General features: G+C 43.6%; 1 protein-coding gene across 5 annotated transcripts in view; it reads right to left on the bottom strand.

The window, feature by feature from the left end:
- EML1 (EMAP like 1) overlaps positions 1-20,079 on the bottom strand; it is a 196,282-nt gene that overhangs the window by 60,932 nt on the left and 115,271 nt on the right. For all 5 annotated transcript variants that reach the window (XM_070477850.1, XM_070477847.1, XM_070477849.1 and 2 more), the window contains exon 3: positions 4,749-4,884. In XM_070477850.1, coding sequence (XP_070333951.1) covers positions 4,749-4,884 — 136 coding nt within the window. The remainder of the gene's footprint in view (positions 1-4,748; positions 4,885-20,079) is intronic.

Genomic DNA, 20,079 nt, shown 5'->3' on the forward strand with positions numbered 1-20,079 from the left:
ACTTTATTTCTACTTCGCAAGGAAGTAGGAAAAAACAACAATAAATAAAACCAAAAGTTAGCAGAGGGAAAGTAAAAATAGAGATTATAGCAGAGATAAACAAAATAGAGAAAAGAAAAACAATAGAAAAAATCAAGAAACCAAGAGTTGATTTTTTTAAAAGACCAATAAAAGTGCTAACTCCTCCATTAAACTAGGAAAAAAGAGAGGAAGAAATAACTTAAATGAGAAACAAAAGAGAATATTACAACCGATGTCACAGAAATAAAAAGGATTATGAGACTATTATGAATAAGCAATGCGTTCAAACTGTGGTGCGCTAGAGAAGACTCTTGAGAGTCCCTTGGATGGCAAGGAGATCAAACTAGTCAATCCTAAAGGAAATCAACTCTGAATATTCATTGGAAGGGCTGATGCTGAAGCTCCAATACTTTCTTCTGATGTGAAGAGCTGACTCATTGGAAAAGACCCTGATGCTGGGAAAGACTGAAAGAGGAAGGAGAGGAAGGCAGCAGCAAATGAGATGGTGGGATGCTATTACCAGTTCAACAGACATGAGTTTGAGCAAACTCCAGGAGACAGTGAAGGACAGGGAAACCTGGTATGCTGCAGTTCACAGGGTCACAAAGAGTAGGACCTGAATGAGTAAGTGAGCAACAACTACCAAACTGAATTTAACAGCACATTCAAAGGATTATACACCACGAGCAAGTGGGTTTTCCACCTGGAATGCAAGGACCATTCAATGTAAGAAAATTAATACAATACACCACAGTAAGAGAATGAGACAAAAATCACACCATCATCTCAACTGATGCAGAAAAAGCACTTGACAAAATTGAACACCCTTCATAATAAAAACAATCAACCAAATAGGAAGAGAAGAAAACTACCTCATCATAGTAAAAGTAAAAAAGTAAAAATGAAAAGCCCACAATGAGTATCATACTCAAAGGTGAAAGACTGAAAGCTTCTCCTCTAACGTCAGGAATAAGGCAAGGATACTCCCTCTCACCACTACCATTGAACATAGTACTGGAAGTTCAAGCCAGAGCAATTAAACATGAAAAAGAAGTAAAAGGCATCCAAAGTTGGAAAAAAGAAAGTAAAATTATCTGTTTGCAGATGACATGATTTTATATGTAGAAAATCCTAAAGATTCCACAAAAAACTGTTAACTAATAAACAATTTCACTAAAGTTACTGAATACAAAAAACAAAACACAAAAATCAGTTCCATTTCTATCCACTAACAATGACCAATCTAAAAAGGAAATTAACAACCCCATTTATGATAGCTTCAAAAATGACAAAGTACTTAGGAATAAACTTAACCAAGAAGTTGAAAGACTTATAGACAGAAAACTATTAAACGCTGCTGAAAAAAAATCAAAGAAGATACAAAGAAATGGAAAGTCATCTTCCGTGGGATTGGAAAACTTAATATGTTAAAATGTCCATACTACCCAAAATGATTTACAGATTCAATACAGTTCCTATCAAAATACCAATGGCATCTCTTGTAGAAAAAAATGCTAAAATTCATATGAAATCCCAAGGGATCCGAAGAGCCAAAACAATCTTGAAATAGGAGAATAAAACTGGAAGACTCACATTTCCTGATTTCAAAACATACTACAAAGTAACAGTAATCAAGACAGAATGGTACTGGAATAAAGATAGATGTTGTCACTGTTTTAGTTGCTGAATCGTGGCAGGCTCATTTGCGACCCCAATGATTGTAGACCGCCAAGCTCCTCAAATGTAAAATGGTGCGATCGTTAAGGAAAACACTATGAGGGTTTCTCAAAAAGTTAAACATTGGATTATTAAGTTGGTGCAGACATAATTGCGGTTTCAGACTGTGAATTTTACATCCTTACAACTAGGCTCAATCACGTCTTTATTAATCAAAACAGGAACCAGTGCAATCAACGCATTTTTGCCAATAAGAAATAAGTTTGTTTATTCCTGCCGTGTAAAAACCCATGCTTTGGGATTTGAGGAACTCTTGGAAAGCATTTTCTGCCTCCTGCTGGTTGAGGAAGTGTTCTCCTTGCAAAAAGTTGTTGAAATGCTTGAAGAAGTGGTAGTCAGTTGGTGAGAGGTCAGGTGAATATGGCAGATGAGGCAAAACTTTGTAGACCATTTTGTTCAACTTTCGAAGCACTGGTGGTGTAACCTGTGGTTGGGCACTGTCGTGGAAAAGAACTGGGTCCGTTCTGCTGACCAATGCTGGCTGCAGGCACTGCAGTTTTCGATGCCTCTCATGGATTTGCCGAGCATAGTTCTCACATGCAATGGTTTCACCAGGATTCACAAAGCTGTAGTGGATCAGACGGGCAGCAGACCACCAAACAGTGACTGTGACATTCTTCTGGTGCAGGTTTGGTTTTAGGAAGTGTTTGGGGGTTTCTTCTCAGTTCAACCACTGAGCTGGTCACTGCCTGCTGTATAAAATCTACTTTTCATCGCAAGTCACAATCTGAGAAATGGTTCGCTCTTGTGTAGAAGAGAAGACAACATTTCAAAATGATGATTTTTTTGCCTTTTGGACAGCTCATGAGGCACCGACCTATTGAGCTTTTTCACCTTTCCAATTTGCTTCAGATGCCAAATGACTGGAGAACAGTTGACTTTGAGTTCTTGGGCAACTTCTCATGCAGTTTTAAAAGGATCAGCTTAGATGATCCTCTCAATTGGTTACTGTCAACTTCCAATGGCTGGTCACTGCACCCCTCATCTTCAAGGCTCTCATCTCCTTTGCAAAACTTCTTGAACCACCACTGCACTGTACATTTGTTAGCAGTTCTTGGGCCAAATGCAGTGTTGATGTTTTGAGTTGTCTCCACTGCTTTGTGACCCATTTCGAACGTGAATAAGAAAATAGCTTGAATTTACTTTTTGTCTAATATCATTTCCCTAGTCTAAAATAAATATAAAATAAACATCAAGTAATAAGTCATTATCAAAAAACATAAAGCAAGAAATGGTCATTAAAATGATATATAACATAACCACATTTATTTAAGAATGTATTCCAATATTAAATGGCCAAGTTCAGCAATGCAAAACTGCAATTACTTTTGTACCAACCTAATACCAAATGATTTAACAGTCCACTTTGAGGTATATACCCCCAAAAAGTTCAGAGCAGGATCTCACATATCTGTACACCTACATTCACTGCAGTATTATTCCAATAGCCAAGAGGTGGAAGCAACCCAAATGTCCATCAACATGAATGGATGAAGAAAAGGTGGTAAATATATGCACAACAGAATGTTATGCAGCCTTAAAAAACAAGGAAATCCTGTCACAAGCTACAATGTGAATGAACTTTGAGGATATTATGTTAAGTGAAATAAGTCAGCCACAAAAGGATGGATACTGTGTGATTCCACTCACATGGAACATCTGATGTCGTCAAAATCATAGAAACAGAAAGGAAAAGCATGATCACCAAGGGCTCTGGGGAGGACTTACTGTTTAAGAGGTATAGTTTCAGTTTTGCAACATGAAAAAGTTCTGGAGATCTGCAGCAAAACAATGAGAATATACTTGACACTATTGAACAGTACACTAAAAAAGGCTAAGGTGGTAAATTTAATGTGATGTGATTTTTTTTTTTGCCACAATGAAAAAAAAAAAGAAAGGAAGAAATGGTAACAGATGGCAACCTGAAACTTAAAAAAAGTCAGACTTGTCAGCCTTATAACATCTAGATGAATAAAAGACAGTCTATAACTATTGGTGCCGGTTAGAATCCAGGAGGTCATTTCATGTTGGTTATAAAAAAGTGATTCAATTAAGTAATAAAAAGGTATGAAATGAGGCCAAGAATTTCATTTTAAAGTTCAAAAAGCCCTGAAAAATCAATTTTCTCAAAATTCACAAACAATAAGTACACAGAGCTCTATCTGATGAAACATCATGCAAATCTGCTCAATTAAGAGTTTATGTAGAAACATTATGTATCTAAAAGATACGATGGGATTGCTGTATTTTCATTCTGAGTCACAATGCAGCCTCAAATCTACTCTCATCAGCTCACAGGGACCCCAGCGCATGGCAAGGCACACTTACTCTGAATCCCCAGCACCCATAAAGCAGGGAGCATTTTAACAAACGCTACAAGTTCTTAGAACAAGCTCATGAGGTTAGAAGAATTTCTTTAAGACGTTCTGTGCCATATGACCATCAGGTGTTTCATTTTTTACAGCATAAAATTTGGGAAAGTAGGCTGGCATATAAAATCTATAATTTTAATATGACAATCATGAAATTATAAAAAAGTTAAGAGCAACCCACGCTCTATCTGACAAACATCATCTGAAACTCCACTGTTAAGTGCCATCCAAATTTTACCAACAAAAATTTAAGCTCAGTACAGCAATCTGAATTTTGCTCTACTCCAAGCCCTTGGGACCTGCGAGCAGCATATTCATTTTTTGTATAGGTTATACTCCCACTTGTTTTTTTAAATTTTTTTATTAAAAGTGACGTTTAAGTAAAAACACCAAATGGTACACTGTGGCTCTAGTGAATGAGATTTCAGATTATGTGATTAAATCTAACAAAAAAAGCAGAATAACAAATCAACATGGTTTCTGTTTTGGCAACACACCAAATATTGTGCTTTCACAAGCTTAACTCAAAGGAGACATACTGAAGTGTCATACAGAACACTAATACTTATTTTGGCATCTGGGTTGCAGCAGCTTTCACCGACGGCGCCTCTTGCCTACCTTTTGGTTGTGGCGGGCGCAGCGGCTTCTCTCCTGGCCCCCGGCGGGGCTGGCAGGGAGCCGCTGGCTTTCTTTGGTACCACAGCGCCGTTGTTGACGGTGGTTCTTAAAGGCAAGGTCTGCACCAGTGGTCTTGCTGGAAGACAAGCAGAAATGGCAATTAGAACTTTTCCCTTTTCAAGGGAACTTTACAGGACGATAATGTAGAAAGAGAAATGCTAGCAGAGTGCACACAGGCATAAAGACAAGTCTGAAACAGCAAACCCAGCCACTCAGAAGGGACCTGCGTGTAACCTGTAAAACTGCGAAACTTCTAGATGAAAACACAGGAGAAAAATCTGCGTGACCTTGAGTTTGGTGATGAGTTTTCAGATATAACACCAAAAGCACATCCATGAGAGAAGAAAAATTAATAGCTTAGGCCTCATTAAAATGAAAAAAAAAAAAAAAAACATAAAAACTTTTGTTCTATGAAAGACATCATTAAGAGGATGAAAAGACAATTCCTAGACCGGGGGAAAATATTTGCAAGTCACATATCTGATGAAGGACTTGTATACAGAATAGGAAAAGAACTCTTAAAATTCAAAAGAAAGAAAATGAATAGCCCAATTAAAAAAATGGGCAAAAGATCTGAACAGACACCTCACCAAAGAATATATACAGATGGCAAATAAGCATATGAAAAGATGCTCAACATCTTTTGTCATTAGCGAAATGCAAATGAAGACAATAATGAGATATGTCTATTCCACCTATCAGGATGGCCAAAGTCCAGCACACAGACTACATACGAACTGCTGGCTAGGAGGCGGAGCAACAGGAACTCTTCTTCGGAGCTGGTGGGAATGCAAAATGGGGCAGCCACTTTGGAAGGCAGTCTGCCAGTTCCTTACTAAACTAAGGCTTATCGATTTTACCATCATGGTTGTTGCTTAGTTGCCAAATCGTGTCTGACTCCTGCCACCCCATGGGCTGTAGCCCACCAGGCTCCTCTGTTCATGAGACTTCCCAAGCAAGGTACTGGGGTGGGTTTGCCTTCTCCAGGGGATCTTCCTGACCCAGGGATCGAAGCCATGTCTCCTGCATTGGCAGGTGGATTCTTTGCCACTGAGACACCTGGGAAGCCTCGAATTTTACCATAGGACCCAATAACTGTACTGGACACTAAGTATTTACCCAACTGATTTGAAAACTTATGCCTATACAAAACTTGCATTTAATATTTGTTGCTGTTCAGTTGCTAAGTCGTGTCTAACTCTTTGCGATCCCATGGATTGCAGTATGCCAGGCTTCCCTGTCCTTCACTATCTCCTGGAATTTGCCCAAACTCATGTACCTTGAGTTGGTGATGCCATAAAGCTGTCAAAACTGGAAGCAACCAAGAAGTCCTTCAGTGGGTGAGGGATAAACAAACTGTGGCCCATGCAGGCAACGGAACAGGATTCAGTGATAACAGGAATGAACCAATCCATGCAACCATGGATGAATCTTAAATCCAAACTGCCAAGTGCAAGGAGCCAGTCTGACAGGCTATACACTGTATGATTTCATTTAGAATGCCACTTTATAAAAAGTTAAACTCTATATAGAGACAGAAAGTAGATCAGAGGTTGCCAGAGACTGGAGATGGTATGACTAGGTGAAACACAGAGGTTCTTTGGGGTGGCAAGGCTATTCTGTATGATACTGTTAATGGTGGATGTATGACACTACACAGCTGTCAAAACCCACAGATCCTTTTATTTTATTAACAGTGAACCCTAATATATGCAAATAACGGTCAATTAGGAGATGGGGGAACCCCATGATGGAATGTAGATTGAGACAAAAGACTCTAACCAACCATGTTAGAAATACATAATACAACCTCACAGAAAGGGGTGGAGGGGAAAGGGGCCGACAGAGGATTTTGGGAACGAGTAGAGGCTGGAAGACTCCAAAAGGAACTGCCTGTAACTACTGTGTTCTAATAATAGTTGGTAACTTGCTTCCCATGGGGCCGTGGGTTAACAATTCTGAAGCCACGATGCGTGAACAACTGGCAGATGCACCAGAGGATGGAAGGAACCAGCTCCCAGCTATTGGAGAGGAAGGTGACAGACCAGTTAGAGGGGAGGGCTAGATGAGCCAGGGGGAATGGAGCAAGGAGCAGGCAGCAGTGTGTGAACCCAGCTTAACAAAGACAGAGACACACAGGTCCCTAATAACAGGTAAGCCTGCGTAGACATCTATTTCCTAGCTCTGTCTGCTGAGAGACCCAGGGCCCAAGCCTTGGTTTCTAATCCCACTCTACAACAAAAGGAACCAGGGACCCTTGGGGAAATGCCCAAAACTAGGGCTGGGACAGGGAATATCCAATATGAGCCTGGAGCATCTTATGGCACCAGAAAGTAAGGAAGTGCTCACAAAACCCACACTGATGGGGTAGTGCTGGATTATACCCCAAACTATCAAACAAATACCCACAGGTTCATACTGATACAAATACCTGATGGAATAAACACAGGAGGAGGGCACACCCACAGGTAGAGAAGTTCCAAATAATTTATGTGGACACTGTCCTTCAGATAGTGGAGCACATTCTCTGCCCCTGAAGTGTGGGCTGTGCACTGACTTCCTCCTAAACACGCCGTGCGGAGGCGCGACGAGGCGGAGAAACCGAACAAACATACCTGGGCCAGGTGACCGAGGTGGACACCAACAGCGGCAAGTCACGCAGACAGCACGCACCTTGGGGGGGGGGGGCGAGAGCAGCACTGTACCTCCGCGGTCTTTCTCCCTAAGCCCGCCCCGAGTCTCATCAGGAAAAAGGCATCAGACAAACCCAAACTGAAGGACAGTACTCTGCGCAACGCTCAAGGTTAAACAAGAACAGGGAAAACCTGAGAAACTGCCAGTCCACGGAGCCTAAAAAGGCACGATGACTAAATATAATCCCAGATGGGATCTTGAGACAAAAAAGGACCGAAGGGGTAAACTAAGGAAATCTGGATAAAGTATGCCCCTTGACTGATAATCATGTATCAATACCGTTCCGTCAGTTGTGACAAACATTCTAATGTAAAATCTTAACAATAGGTGAAACTGGGTGCGGGGGGTGGGGGGGGGGGATACAGAAACTCTGTACTCTGTTTGCAACTTTTCTGTAAATCTAAAACTATTCTAAAATTAAAAGTTTATTTTAAGGTGCTAGCAGAATTTATTTTGTTCATCCCCAAGTTAAATCTGCCTCAGAGGAGGCCCTTAAAAATACTACCAATGACAAAACTGCCTAGAGTGCCAAAATTTCAATATACAGAAACTTTTCAGTTCTGAAAGCTGAGGGCCGGCCCACCTTCTTCTTTTTTTTTTTAATTGTGAAAGAGCGTTTAAAAAGCCACAGTCAGGCCCCTCCGGCCACAGCAGGATACCCTTCTCCACCCCCTCCAAGCTCTCTCTCCTCATTCTCTGAGCCCCTGCTCCAGCCAGGGGCCCTAGCCCAGTGCTTGAAGTGAATATTCCTCAAGGAAAACACCACAGCTCCAAAACAGAGATTCTAAATCTTTCCTCACACACACAGTCTGCTCCCACGCTGACGTCCGCTCTCTGCCAGGACAGAACCTTCTCCAGAAGCAATGCCATCCTCGCCTCATCTCCACCTCCTCTCTCTACTTCACCTACAGTCTCCACTTTGTCGGTCTTTTTAAAATATATGTACTGTGCTGTTGGTGTCTTCCCTGAGATTCACGTTCACCCAGAACCTCAGAATGTGACCTTATTAGGAAATAGGATCTTTGAGGCCCTGCTGCCTGCTGCTGCTTAATCTCTCAGTTGTTTGATTCTTTTGTGACCCCATGGACTGTAGCCTGCCAGGCTCCTCTGTCCATGGGATTCTTTAGGCAAGGATACTGGAGTGGGTTGCCATTTCCTCCTCCAGGGGATCTTCCCGACCCAGGGATCGAACCCCCATCTCCTGCATCACATGCAGATTCTTTACCGCTAGTGCCTCCTGGGAAACCCCAATACAACTGGTTAAGGTGATGTCACACTGGATTTGGGTGGGCCCAAAATCCAATGACTCACGTCCTTATAAGAAGCCCAGTGTATATGTGTACATTCAATGGAATATTACTCAGCCATAAAAAAGAATGAAATCATGCCATCTGCAGCACCATGGACGGACCCAGAGATGATCATGCTAAGTGAAGTAAGTCAGACGAGAACGACAAATGTCAGGTGATATCACTTAGATGAGGAATCTAAACTACGATACAAATGAACTTATCTACAAAACAGAAACAGGCCTACGGACATTGAGAACAGACCTGTGGTTGCCAAAGGGTGGGGGTGGGGGGGATGGAACAGGAGCCTGGGATCAGCAGATGTGAACCATCATGTACAGAATGGATAAGCAACAAGGTCCTACTGCATAGCATAGGAAACTATATTCAATATCCTGTGACAAAGCATAATGGAAAAAAGATATGCATGAAAAAGAAAGTATATATAAAGAACTGAATCACTTTGCTGTACAGCAGAGATTAAGACAACACTAAATCAACTACACTTCAGTAAGATCCACTGGGGGAAAACAAAGACGCCCACGTGAAGGTGCATGAGGAGCTTGCCGCGTGAGATGGAGGCAGAGGCTGGAGTGATGCACCCTCCAGCCGAGGCGGGCCAGCAGCCACAGAAGGCGGGCACCATGCATGGACCAGGCTCCCCTCGGAGCTTCCAGGAGGAACAACTCTGCCAGCACCCTGAGGTCGGCCCAGCGATACTCACTTCAGACATCTGGTCTCCAGAACTGTCAGGGAATCCATTTCTGTTTGCAGTCATTCACTGCCGAGGCCCTGGGGAGTGACTGCAGCACGCATATCAGCGTGCCGGGCGTCTGACTTCCATTCCGCTATTACCATCTCTCAGGAGAGGCTCCCCCGGCGCAACCCCTAAAACCGAGGGCTGGTCTCCCACTGCATGTGGCGGCTCTGTCCCGGCAAATCTCCTTTAAAACCCCTTGTCGTGACATCCCTCATGGATGGTCTCTAACGGCTCCTCACAGCCCGCTGCACCACGCGTCAGGTCATCAGAACCAACCAAAATGCAAAAGCTGACACCATGATGGCAGCTCTGAGTGCCGGACATCAGACAGAGTAGTAACAACTTAAAATGCGTCATCCCATCCAGTGGGAACCACACGTGTGGTCCGGCTCCACTGCACACCCAGGCCTGGGGGAGGGACGAGAGGACACTGTCCCCCGAACCCCAGGCCCATGCGTCTCCAGGCCACTCTCCATCATTTCACTCTTTTATAATCTCAGGAATTACAGCTCACTCTTCACCAGATTTTTTGCCTTCCTTTCTTTTTTAAATTATCAAAGTATGATCATACATTTACAGGAAACTTGGAATACAGAACAAAGTTACATGTATATTCCACTATGAAAGTGAAAGTCAAAGTTGCTCAGTCATGTCCGACTCTTTGCGATCCCATGGACTATACATGGAATTCTCCAGGCCAAACTACTGGAATAGGTAGCCTTTCCCTTCCCCAGAGTATCTTCCCAACCCAGGGATCGAACCCAGGTCTCCCGCATTGCAGATGGATTCTTTACCAGCTGAGCCACAAGGGAAGCCCAAGAATACTGGAGTGGGTAGCCCATCCCTTCTCCAGGGGATCTTCCCGACCCAGCAATCAAACTGGGGTCTCCTATATTGCAGGCGAATTCTTTACCAACTGAGCTATGAGGGAAGCCCATAGCTCCGCTATATATTACAATTATTTTTTTAAGTAGATATGTCAAAATTTTTAGCTGGGGTTTCAATATCAAATTCTCAAAAATTAATAGGATGAATACACAGAAAAGTAGGAGGAAACAGTAGACCTGATGTGAGAGCTGGACCATAAAGAAGAATACTGAGCACTGAAGAACTGATGTCTTCAAACTGTGGTGCTAGAGAAGACTCTTGAGAGTCCCTTGGGCAGCAGGGAGATCAAACCATTCAATCCTAAAGGAAATCAACCCTGAATTTTCACTGGAAGGACTGAAGCTGAAACTCCAATACTCTGGCCACTTGATGCGAAGAGCTGACTCGCTGGAAAAGACCCCGATGCTGGGAAAGATTGAGGGCAGGAGGAGGAGGAGGAGACTGAGGATGAGATGGTTGGATGGCATCACTGACTCAATGAACATGAGTTTGAGCAAACTCCAGGAGATAGTGAAAGACAGGGAAGCCTGGCGTGCTGCAGTCCATGGGGTCGCAGAGAGGCGGACACGACTGAGCGACTGAACAATAGTAGACCTGAAAATCACCATGAAACAATTCAACATGATTAAGATCTATACAATTTTCACACAGCAGTCAAATACAAATTCTATTCAAGTTCCCATAGACTATAAACTAGGAGACGCTAGAACAAATCCAGGGACATAAAGCACAGTGTAAAAATCTCTTGGTCTAAAGGTACTGAAATCATAGAGTCTGTTCTCTTATCATCATCTCCACCCGGTTTTCTTTTTCCCACCAGGTGCCCAGACTCGTCACTATCTGGGCCTCCTCCCTCCACCCGACAACAAGCAAACCCACCTCACTCCCACCCCAAGCTTGCTTCTGTGAAGCAGAATCCCGTGGAGCTAAAATGCAGCTCACTGGGCCCCATTCAAGGCCTGGGGCGGGGCCTGTGACGCTGCGTTTCTAACCAGCCTCCAGGCCGGTGCTGCTGCTGCTGCTCTGGGCTCCACCGGTCTGGGCCAACCTCCAGCCGGGCAGGGCCTCTCCTCGCCAGCCCGGCCCTCCCTGGTGGCCCCGGCTCTACGGCACACCAGTCTAAATTTCACAGTTTAGTGCTTGATTACAGGCTGCTGTTTCAGGCGGGCTAGTCTCATTTACACCCGGTTAGAGAGGTGAGACATTCGTGCTGGGAGGGGGTGCCACCTAGATCCCTCTCCGTGTGCTTGAGGAGTGGGCTGGACTCCACACCAGGCCCCACCACGTGCCCATGGGGCCGCGGGCTGGCAGGTAACTGGACCCTAAGAGCAGAGAAGCTGCTGGGGCAGGGGCAGCTACACCCAGGGGCCGGGGCCACAGCCCACCCGGGGACCGGCCTGGAAGGAGTCAGGGGTACAGCCTCTGACCTCACTCTCCCTCCCTCCAGAACCCACTGGGGATACTGCTGCTCAAACCTCACTGGAGCCGAGGGCAAGCGGCTGAAAGGTGTGGTCTATACAGTCCCTGGGGGCAGAGAGCTGGCTGGAGGAGGGTAAACAAAGGACGTGGCGCGGCTGATGGACGATGGCTGGGCCCCCTGCTCCTCTCCAGTATCTAAGCCAGGACGTGCCTCCCACACACTTAGGTGCCCGCCAAGCCAGGCTGGGTGCCCCCGGGGCTCCCACAGCCCCTGCTTTGTGCCATCTTCACACTGTCCATTCCCGTCCACCCCATCACCTGCGGGCTCCACGAAGGCAGCATCTCCTACGGTGCTGATGTGGAAGGTGTTCCATGCGCATCTCTTGATCAGACTGCACTAAATTTCAAGAACAAAGATCCTGCTTCCAAGAAAAGGACTTGTGTGGCCCTTTTTTTGGCTGCGACACAAGGCTAGCGGGATCCCTAGTTCCCTGACCAGGGATCGAACCACACCCCCTGCAGTGGAAGTGCAGCATCTCAACCACTGGATTGCCGAGGAAATCCCCTGAGTCACTGTTTTTAATTTTTCCTTGAGTCATAATTTCAAAATTCAGTCTCATAATAATTGAGTACTGTTTTTCTCCCCAAAAAGGAGATGGGATTTTTTAAAAGCCCATAAAAAGAACATCAATTGCATGCGGCAGGCCTTCTCAGAGGGAATAATAAACCTCACACATTAAACTGTAATAGAGCAGCATCAAAAGCGAACAGAATTGTTAAAGCTGTAATGAGAAATCATAAAAGGAAAACAGTGGCTATGGAGAGGAAAGCGGCTTCCCTGGCGGCTCAGAGGGTAAAGAATCTGCCTGCAATGCAGGAGACTGGGTTTGATCCCTGGGTCGGGAAGATCCCCTGGAGAAGGAAATGGCAACCCATTCCGGTACTCGCCAGGAGAATTCCATGGACAGAGGAACCTGATGGGCTACAGTCCAAAGGGTCGTAAACAGTCAGACATGACTAAGCGACTAACGTTTTCAGCGTGTGTGTGTGTGTGTGTGTGTGTGTGTGTGTGTGTGTGTGTGTAGAGGAGGGGAAAAGAAGGAAGCAGAGGGAATGGTGGCCACTGCTGGAGTGACAAGAGATTGGAAAGAGTCCCGACTCTGACAAATCCCTGTCGATACTGTGTCACCACTGACTTCTTGAATAGCATCGCAATGACACCAATATGTTTGCTAAATACCTATTTTGCACAGAACATCACATGAGATGTCTTTCATGTTTCCATATCTAAACATGATTAGCCACTCAAGGAAAAAATATTGCTGCCATAAAGAAAAGTTTTGAAGAAAAGCCTATTTCCTAACATCCAATCTGAACAGGTACCAGCCTGGATCATGAGAATGGCAGGACACCAGAGCAGCTATAATGAGTCATTTTCAGACAAGTGATCTTGAAAACTGCAGAAGAGAAATAGCACCAGGGAAGGAAGATTCAAACACAATTTCCAGTTCATCGGGTGCTAAGATAAATGGACTGCTGGCTTCGAGATGACACTGAGATATGAGACATTCTTCTGGTTCAGGAAAGCTTTTTAAAAAATAATTGTTTCCAGGTAGTGCAGTGTAAAGCATCCACCTGCCAATGCAGGAGACAGAAGAGACCCAGGTTCGATCTCTGGGTTGGAAAGATCCCCTGGAGTAGGAAATGACAACCCACTCTGGTATTCTGGCCTGGGAAATCCCAAGGACAGAGGAGCCTGGTGGGCTACAGTCCGTGGGACTGCAAAGAGTCGGACATGACTGCGCACGTACACACACATACATTTAATTGTTTTTAGGGGCAAAACGTAGACAAACAGTCCCCTGGCTGCACCGAGATGATGAAATGCTCTAGTTTGGATACCAGGGTGCAACCTAGTATCCTGAATGCTGTGTGAGAAGAACTAAATGCGGGATTTCAGTTATGATCAAAGCTGCCTGAGGCAGATGAAGGTCCAGTGAGTGTCCACTCTGTATCCTGCACACAGAGGCAGGGGGCGAGGAAGACCCCCAGACAGTTCTCATCGCCCAAATAGCCACGCTTTTACTGGTGCCCAGGTTGAGTGGCGGGAGGAGAAGACAGAAGGAGATCAGGTCTGGGAGACGGGGGCCAGGGTGTGAGGTCCAGAGTGTTACAAGTTGGCAGTGTGACCGCAGGCAAGACCCCCTGGGACCTGCTTCCCTAGTCCATACGGTAAAGACCACAAATGCTCGAAGGGTCATTCATCCTGCTCTGAAATCTAGGACCCTGATTTTATGTGAGAAGAGTGTTCAGGAAAGAAACACCCGAGTTTCCATGTGACTTTACCATGCTCTGTAAGTTCTCTTAGACCCACTAACCCACTGGAAGTGAAGGAGAGGAGCCAGCAGGCTGAAGTGGACAGGCCCTGCAGGGAGCAGACGCAGTCACATACAGAGTGTTTATGACCTGTCTGAGTGCGTACTATTTCATATAAGCTCCCCACAAACTACCCTTGAGTCAACTTCCCTACAAAATGACTCCGGGTTGTGGGAACTGAAAATCTGTAACAGAGGTATTCAGAATCTCAGGTCTAAAGCATTCACAAGTATGCTTGAAATGAAAAAGTACTCATCATTCAAAATGGGAGGATTGGAATACCCAGACTTTCATGAAATACTATCTTTGACAATATATTTTCAAAACTATAGCTGATGTAGACACAGACATTCCAAGTATTGGTAGTCAAACCTACTAATGTTTGTTATTATGATATTGTTATAATCTTATGATCAAGGTACCCTTTTAACTGTTGTTGTTGTTAGGTTATTAAGTCGTGTCCACCTCTTTGCAGCCTCATGGACTGTAGCACGCCAGGCTCCTCGGTCTTCCACTCTGTCCCAGAGTTTGCTCAAATTCATGTCTACTGAACAGGTGATGCTAACCATCTCATCCTTTGTTGCATTCTTCTCTTCCGGCTCTCAGTTGTTCCTAGCATCAGCGTCTTTTCCAGAGTCGGTTCTTCACATCAGGTAGCCAGTGTTGGAATTTCAGCTTCAGCATCAGTCCTTCCAATGAATATTCAGGACTGATTTCCTTCAGGATGGACTGGTTGGATCTCCTTGCAGTCCAAGGGACTCTCAAGAGTCTTCTCTAACACCACAGTTCAAAAGCATCAATTCTTCGGTGCTCAGCTTTCTTTATGGTCCAACTCTCACATCCATACGTGACTACTGGAAAAACCATAGCTTTGACTATATGGATCTTTATCAGCAAAGTGATATCTCTGCTTTTTAATATGCTATCTAGGTTGGTCATAGCTTTCCTTCCAAGGAGCAAGCATCTTTTAATTTCATGGCTACAGTCACTCACCGTCCACAGAGATTTTGGAGCCCCAAGAAAATGAAATCTATCACCCTTTTAATTTACATCACATTAACAACTCAATAAAAAAAATAACAACTTATCAAATGTGCAACATTTGATAAATGAAACATTCCATTAGGTTTCAAAATAAATTTAATTATGAAAAGCATGACTATTATGTGATTATAGGTAGAAATTCAAAGTTTAACATAACTGACCATTATGAACCCAGAATTCCTAACTTTCTACTTCAAAATTGAAAAGATGCCTATATTTGGAATCAGAAAAGGTGACCTGCTTTTGCTAAATTGTAAGACAAAGTAGATAATTACTCATGTGCTGGGTAAGAGCCTTATCACTAATTCTAAGCAATATTACAGATGCCTTTATCCTTGGATCCAGCAATCCCACTTCCAGGAACCTATCCTAAAGATATACTGGAGAAATAAAAATGCCACATGCACAAGGCTTGTTTGTAAAACAGGGATGGCATATGCCCATTTCTTTCTACTTTTATATGCATTTGAATGTATTCATAATACAAAGTTTAAAAACAATCTTTCTCAGCCTCTGAAAAACTGAATATATCTACGAAGTGCTCGGTCGCTCAGCCGTGTCCAACTCTTTGCAGTCCCGTGGACTGTAGCCCATCAGGCTCCTCAGTCTGTGGGATTCTCCAGGCAAGAATGCTGGAGTGGGCTGCCATTTCCTCCTCCATATCTATCAAGTCTTTTCTACAAATCACTAATGAATGTCTATTTAAACTGGCAAAGGCAATTACAGAGGAAAATGGAAGAAACTATAGCATGTTCTGTCTAAAAGAAAGCACAAGTTATTTTCTGTAATTAACCAATTTGTAAGGAGAAAGATAAGGAAAAAGCACAGTAGATGAGAGAGGGAAAAATTGCTAATTTTGGCTAACCAGGATAAAAAACTAAGTTAAATATGCATTGATTTCATTCACTGCAAAGAACTTAAAATTTTTTAATTTGTTAGTTACATCTCTCTAATAAAATTTATAGTGAAAAGATTATAATACAATATTTTACACAATTATATGCTGAATATAATTTATTATACTTGGGATACTTTGCAAATTAAACCTTGAAAAAAGAACTCTCATTTCAAGTCACATAGTTATTCATTTCTTAAATATCTGGTTTGATTTGAATAATGCTAATTTAAATAATACTGCTAAGAGGCGTGTACATCCAAGCAACACGGATGACTGAAAGAACATAAGTGGAGCCAGGCCTACAGGGGTCAAGTTCCAGATTTTCCCAAACCAGATGGACAATTTGTGTTGGGCAAATTATCCAGTCTCCTAGAGGCTGCCTTCTCATCTGTAAAACGGGAACAGTAATACCCACCTCAAAGTGCTGTGGGGAAGTGACATGAATTAATATATCCAAAATACCTACTGCAAAGGCCAACACCTATCCAGTTAACAAATGGTAGTCTCAGGTATTATAGTGAATATCAGGGTTAAGTGTTAATATAGCAGAAGCTACTTAAGGATGACCTGAAGTTTGCTTTCAACAGTACTCGCAAAGCCTAAGTTCTGAGACGAGGTTTTGATGTCCCAGATTAACAGAACTGTCTTGCTTGTCAGCGCCTCCAGCAGATGGTTTCTGCTTATAGTGATTTACTCTCTGATCTGTTGATTAATGGGACTATTAATATAAAGATCAGAAAAGTCTGAAGAAGGTGTATTCAGGTTTTTAAAAAGTTAAGCTGTCAAATGACAGTCTGAACTGCCAAGCAAAATTTAAAATGAGAAATAAGAACTCTTGTTGGTTAATGTATAAAAAAGCAGACAATCCTCTCAAACAAGGGACAATTAGATTTCAACCTACATTTTACATTAAAATCCCATAACACTTCCCTAGAATTGAAATAGAAATTAGTCGTGCATGTCAGCAATGGATCTATTATGAATTTAACTCCAAAGCACATTGCTTGTCTTCTTGAGAACACACGTGAGGAAGCTCCAGCCTCCAGACATTTGCTCTGAGCCCTGTTGCTGACCGTGTGCAGTAAAGATCATCTTTGGCAGAAGAAAGGAGTCATTTTCAAAGCATAAATTCCTTCTGCTTATTAAGGAATGTACACCAAGAACATTTAGTATAAAAGTATAAAAAGGAAAAAAAAATCATCACCACATCACTCAGAGGGGGGAAAAAAAAAGATAACTCTTGGTACACTTCACTTTTCTTTGTATAGATTTTGTCTATTTAGTTGGAAAATACAACATATCCAGTTGGATATCCTGACTCTGCCTTTTAATATAATACACAGACATCTCCCATGCTGTTAGCTAAAACAGAAGCATCTTTGAAGATTACAAAGCTTTCCCTCACATGAGGTGCCACAGTTTTCTGGTCATGTCCCTAGTGGTTGCTTTTGCTATTGTTTTCTATACAATTTTTCTCCAATACCTGTATTCTGTAAGGAATTCCCTTATTCACATGCATTTTTCTATGTCTATACCCAGAAGAGTAGTATAATGGTGTCTGTTCACTGCATTCTGTGCCCCCAGTCCAACCACAATATTGAAAAAACTTTCATATTAGCAAGAATTTTAAGAATATCAGCCTCCAGAAACTATTTGATTCTCTTCTCCCCACTTTATGATAACCCAAGCTCAGCATAATTAAAACATCCCAAATCTTCCCAGTCCCTGGGACAGCAAGGAGATTAAACCCATCAACCCTAAAGGAAATCAACCCTGAATGTTCATCAGAAGGGCTGACGTTGAAGCTGAAGCTCCAATATACTTTGGTCACCTGATGCAAAGAGCCGACTCACTGGAAAAACCCTGATGCTGGGAAAGGTTGAAGGCAGGAGAAGGGAGCGACAGAGGATGAGATGGTTGGATGGCATCACTGACTCAATGGACATGAGTTTGAACAAGCTCTGGGAGATAGTGAAGGACAGGGCAGCCTGGCGTGCTGCAGCCCATGGGGTCACAAAGAGTCAGACACACCTTAGCAAATGCACAAGAACAACAAATCTTCCTATCTGAAGGTTTTTTTGTTTACTTGGCTACATTGGGTCTGAGTTGCAGCATTCAGCATCCTCCTTGTGTCCTGTGGGATCCTGGTCACAGTGTGCGGATACCTAGTTGTGGTGCATGGACTCTGGAGTGCCGGCTCAGCAATGAGGTGCAGTCTTAGCTGCTCTGTGGTATGTGGGATCTTAGTTCCCTGACCAGGATTCGAACCCATGTCCCTTGCATTGGAAGGTGACTTCTTAACCACTGGACCACCAGGGAAGGACCTTTGAAAGTTAATACCACCTGAACAAAGCTGAGGTTCTTTACAGTTGAGATGCATGACATGACATGGGAACAAGTTTTTCATGTGTTTTATTTTTTAAATAACATAAGCAAAGAAAAGGAGGACAGCAATCCTAAGACCCAGGGTTAAGAAGAGATGTTAAATTAGCACAAAACACCAGTCCTGGGGGTAGGGGAAGGTTACCAAGGAAAAGCAGAGCCCAAGACTCAGCTCTCTCTCTAAAAGCTATCTGTCCAGGGTTGGCTGCAACTTTCCTTTGTCTCAGGAGGCCCTGGACTTGATCTGTTAGTGAGTTACTTTCACGAGACTGCAGCTCTCATTGGGGTATGAATGAAGTCACGTGAAGAATGATAAAGCAAGTCAAAGCTTAGACGTCAGGATAAACTTTCTCCAAGTGAGTGAAGTACTGTCGTGAAAAAGGCTTCTCAGGTGGCCCAGTGGTAAAGAATCCGCCTGCTGATGCAGGAGACACAGGAGACCGGGGTTTGATCCCTGAGTTGGGAAGATCTCCTGGAGGAGGAAATGGCAACCCACTCCAGTATTCTTGCCTGGAAAAGTGCGTGGACAGAGGAGACTGGCAGGCTACTATAGTCCATGGGGTCGCAACGAGTTGGACTTGATTGCGCGCGCGCACGCACACACACACACACATATACACACACCCCCCGTCATGAAAGGGATGAGTTATTATCCATGGTCTTCCTGGCAATACTGAGGCCAGTGAGTGGACACTGCGGTCTGTTTTAGAATGGCTGTTGGGCGGTCACGGCACTCACCGTGCCCTTCTTCTGAACTGAGCCCCACCAGAGGCTCCCCGTCTGACCAGGCGGCCTGTTTCTTTGCGGCCCAGTCATCCCCGTCACTGGGCAAACATCTCAACACTGGGCACGGGAAGCTCAAGACACTGAGCCCTAAGCTCCTGACAACTCACCTTGGAGGGAAAATCAATTAATATCTAAGAATCAGAACACCATGTGCCCAGTCTGTATGAGGGTGGCAAACCCAAAGAACAGCACGTGATAGTAATAACATGGCCTTCAACGACCCAAAGGAGGTTTTTCTCAAAGCCGTCCTGTCTAAGCATCCCCCAACTAAGCCACAGCGTGCCAGCTCCAGGTAGGGGGGTACTCGGCGTGCCAATACTGCAAGCTCTGAAAGAGAAGCAGAGACTCGGAGCTTCCGATGGGATCACTTCCGCTTCTCCCCTCCTCTCCCACCATCCTCTAAGTGCATGTGAAAGAGGGAACACTACAGCCCAGTGCATTCAGGCCATGCCACTCACCAGCTCTCTTATGACCTTTTTTCTATTTCTTGGTGTGACTTTATTGTGCTTTGGTTTATTTTCATTTTCAAAAAGAATGCTATAAAGAAACATCCAATCTAAGTATGAAAAGCAACAAAAAAGAAGTTTCCAAAACTCAAACTTTATTCTTAATCAAGAAAAGAAAACTGGGCAGGCCCCTTTATTTCCCCCTCCCCTCCTTTTCTAAAAATAGAAGTTTTAGAAGCCTGAAGTTGTATATAAAGCAACAACTTCAAATGTACCCTTTAGGATACAG

The sequence above is a fragment of the Odocoileus virginianus genome, chromosome 16, assembly GCF_023699985.2.
Source record: "Odocoileus virginianus isolate 20LAN1187 ecotype Illinois chromosome 16, Ovbor_1.2, whole genome shotgun sequence".
In the NCBI taxonomy this organism is placed as follows: domain Eukaryota; kingdom Metazoa; phylum Chordata; class Mammalia; order Artiodactyla; family Cervidae; genus Odocoileus; species Odocoileus virginianus.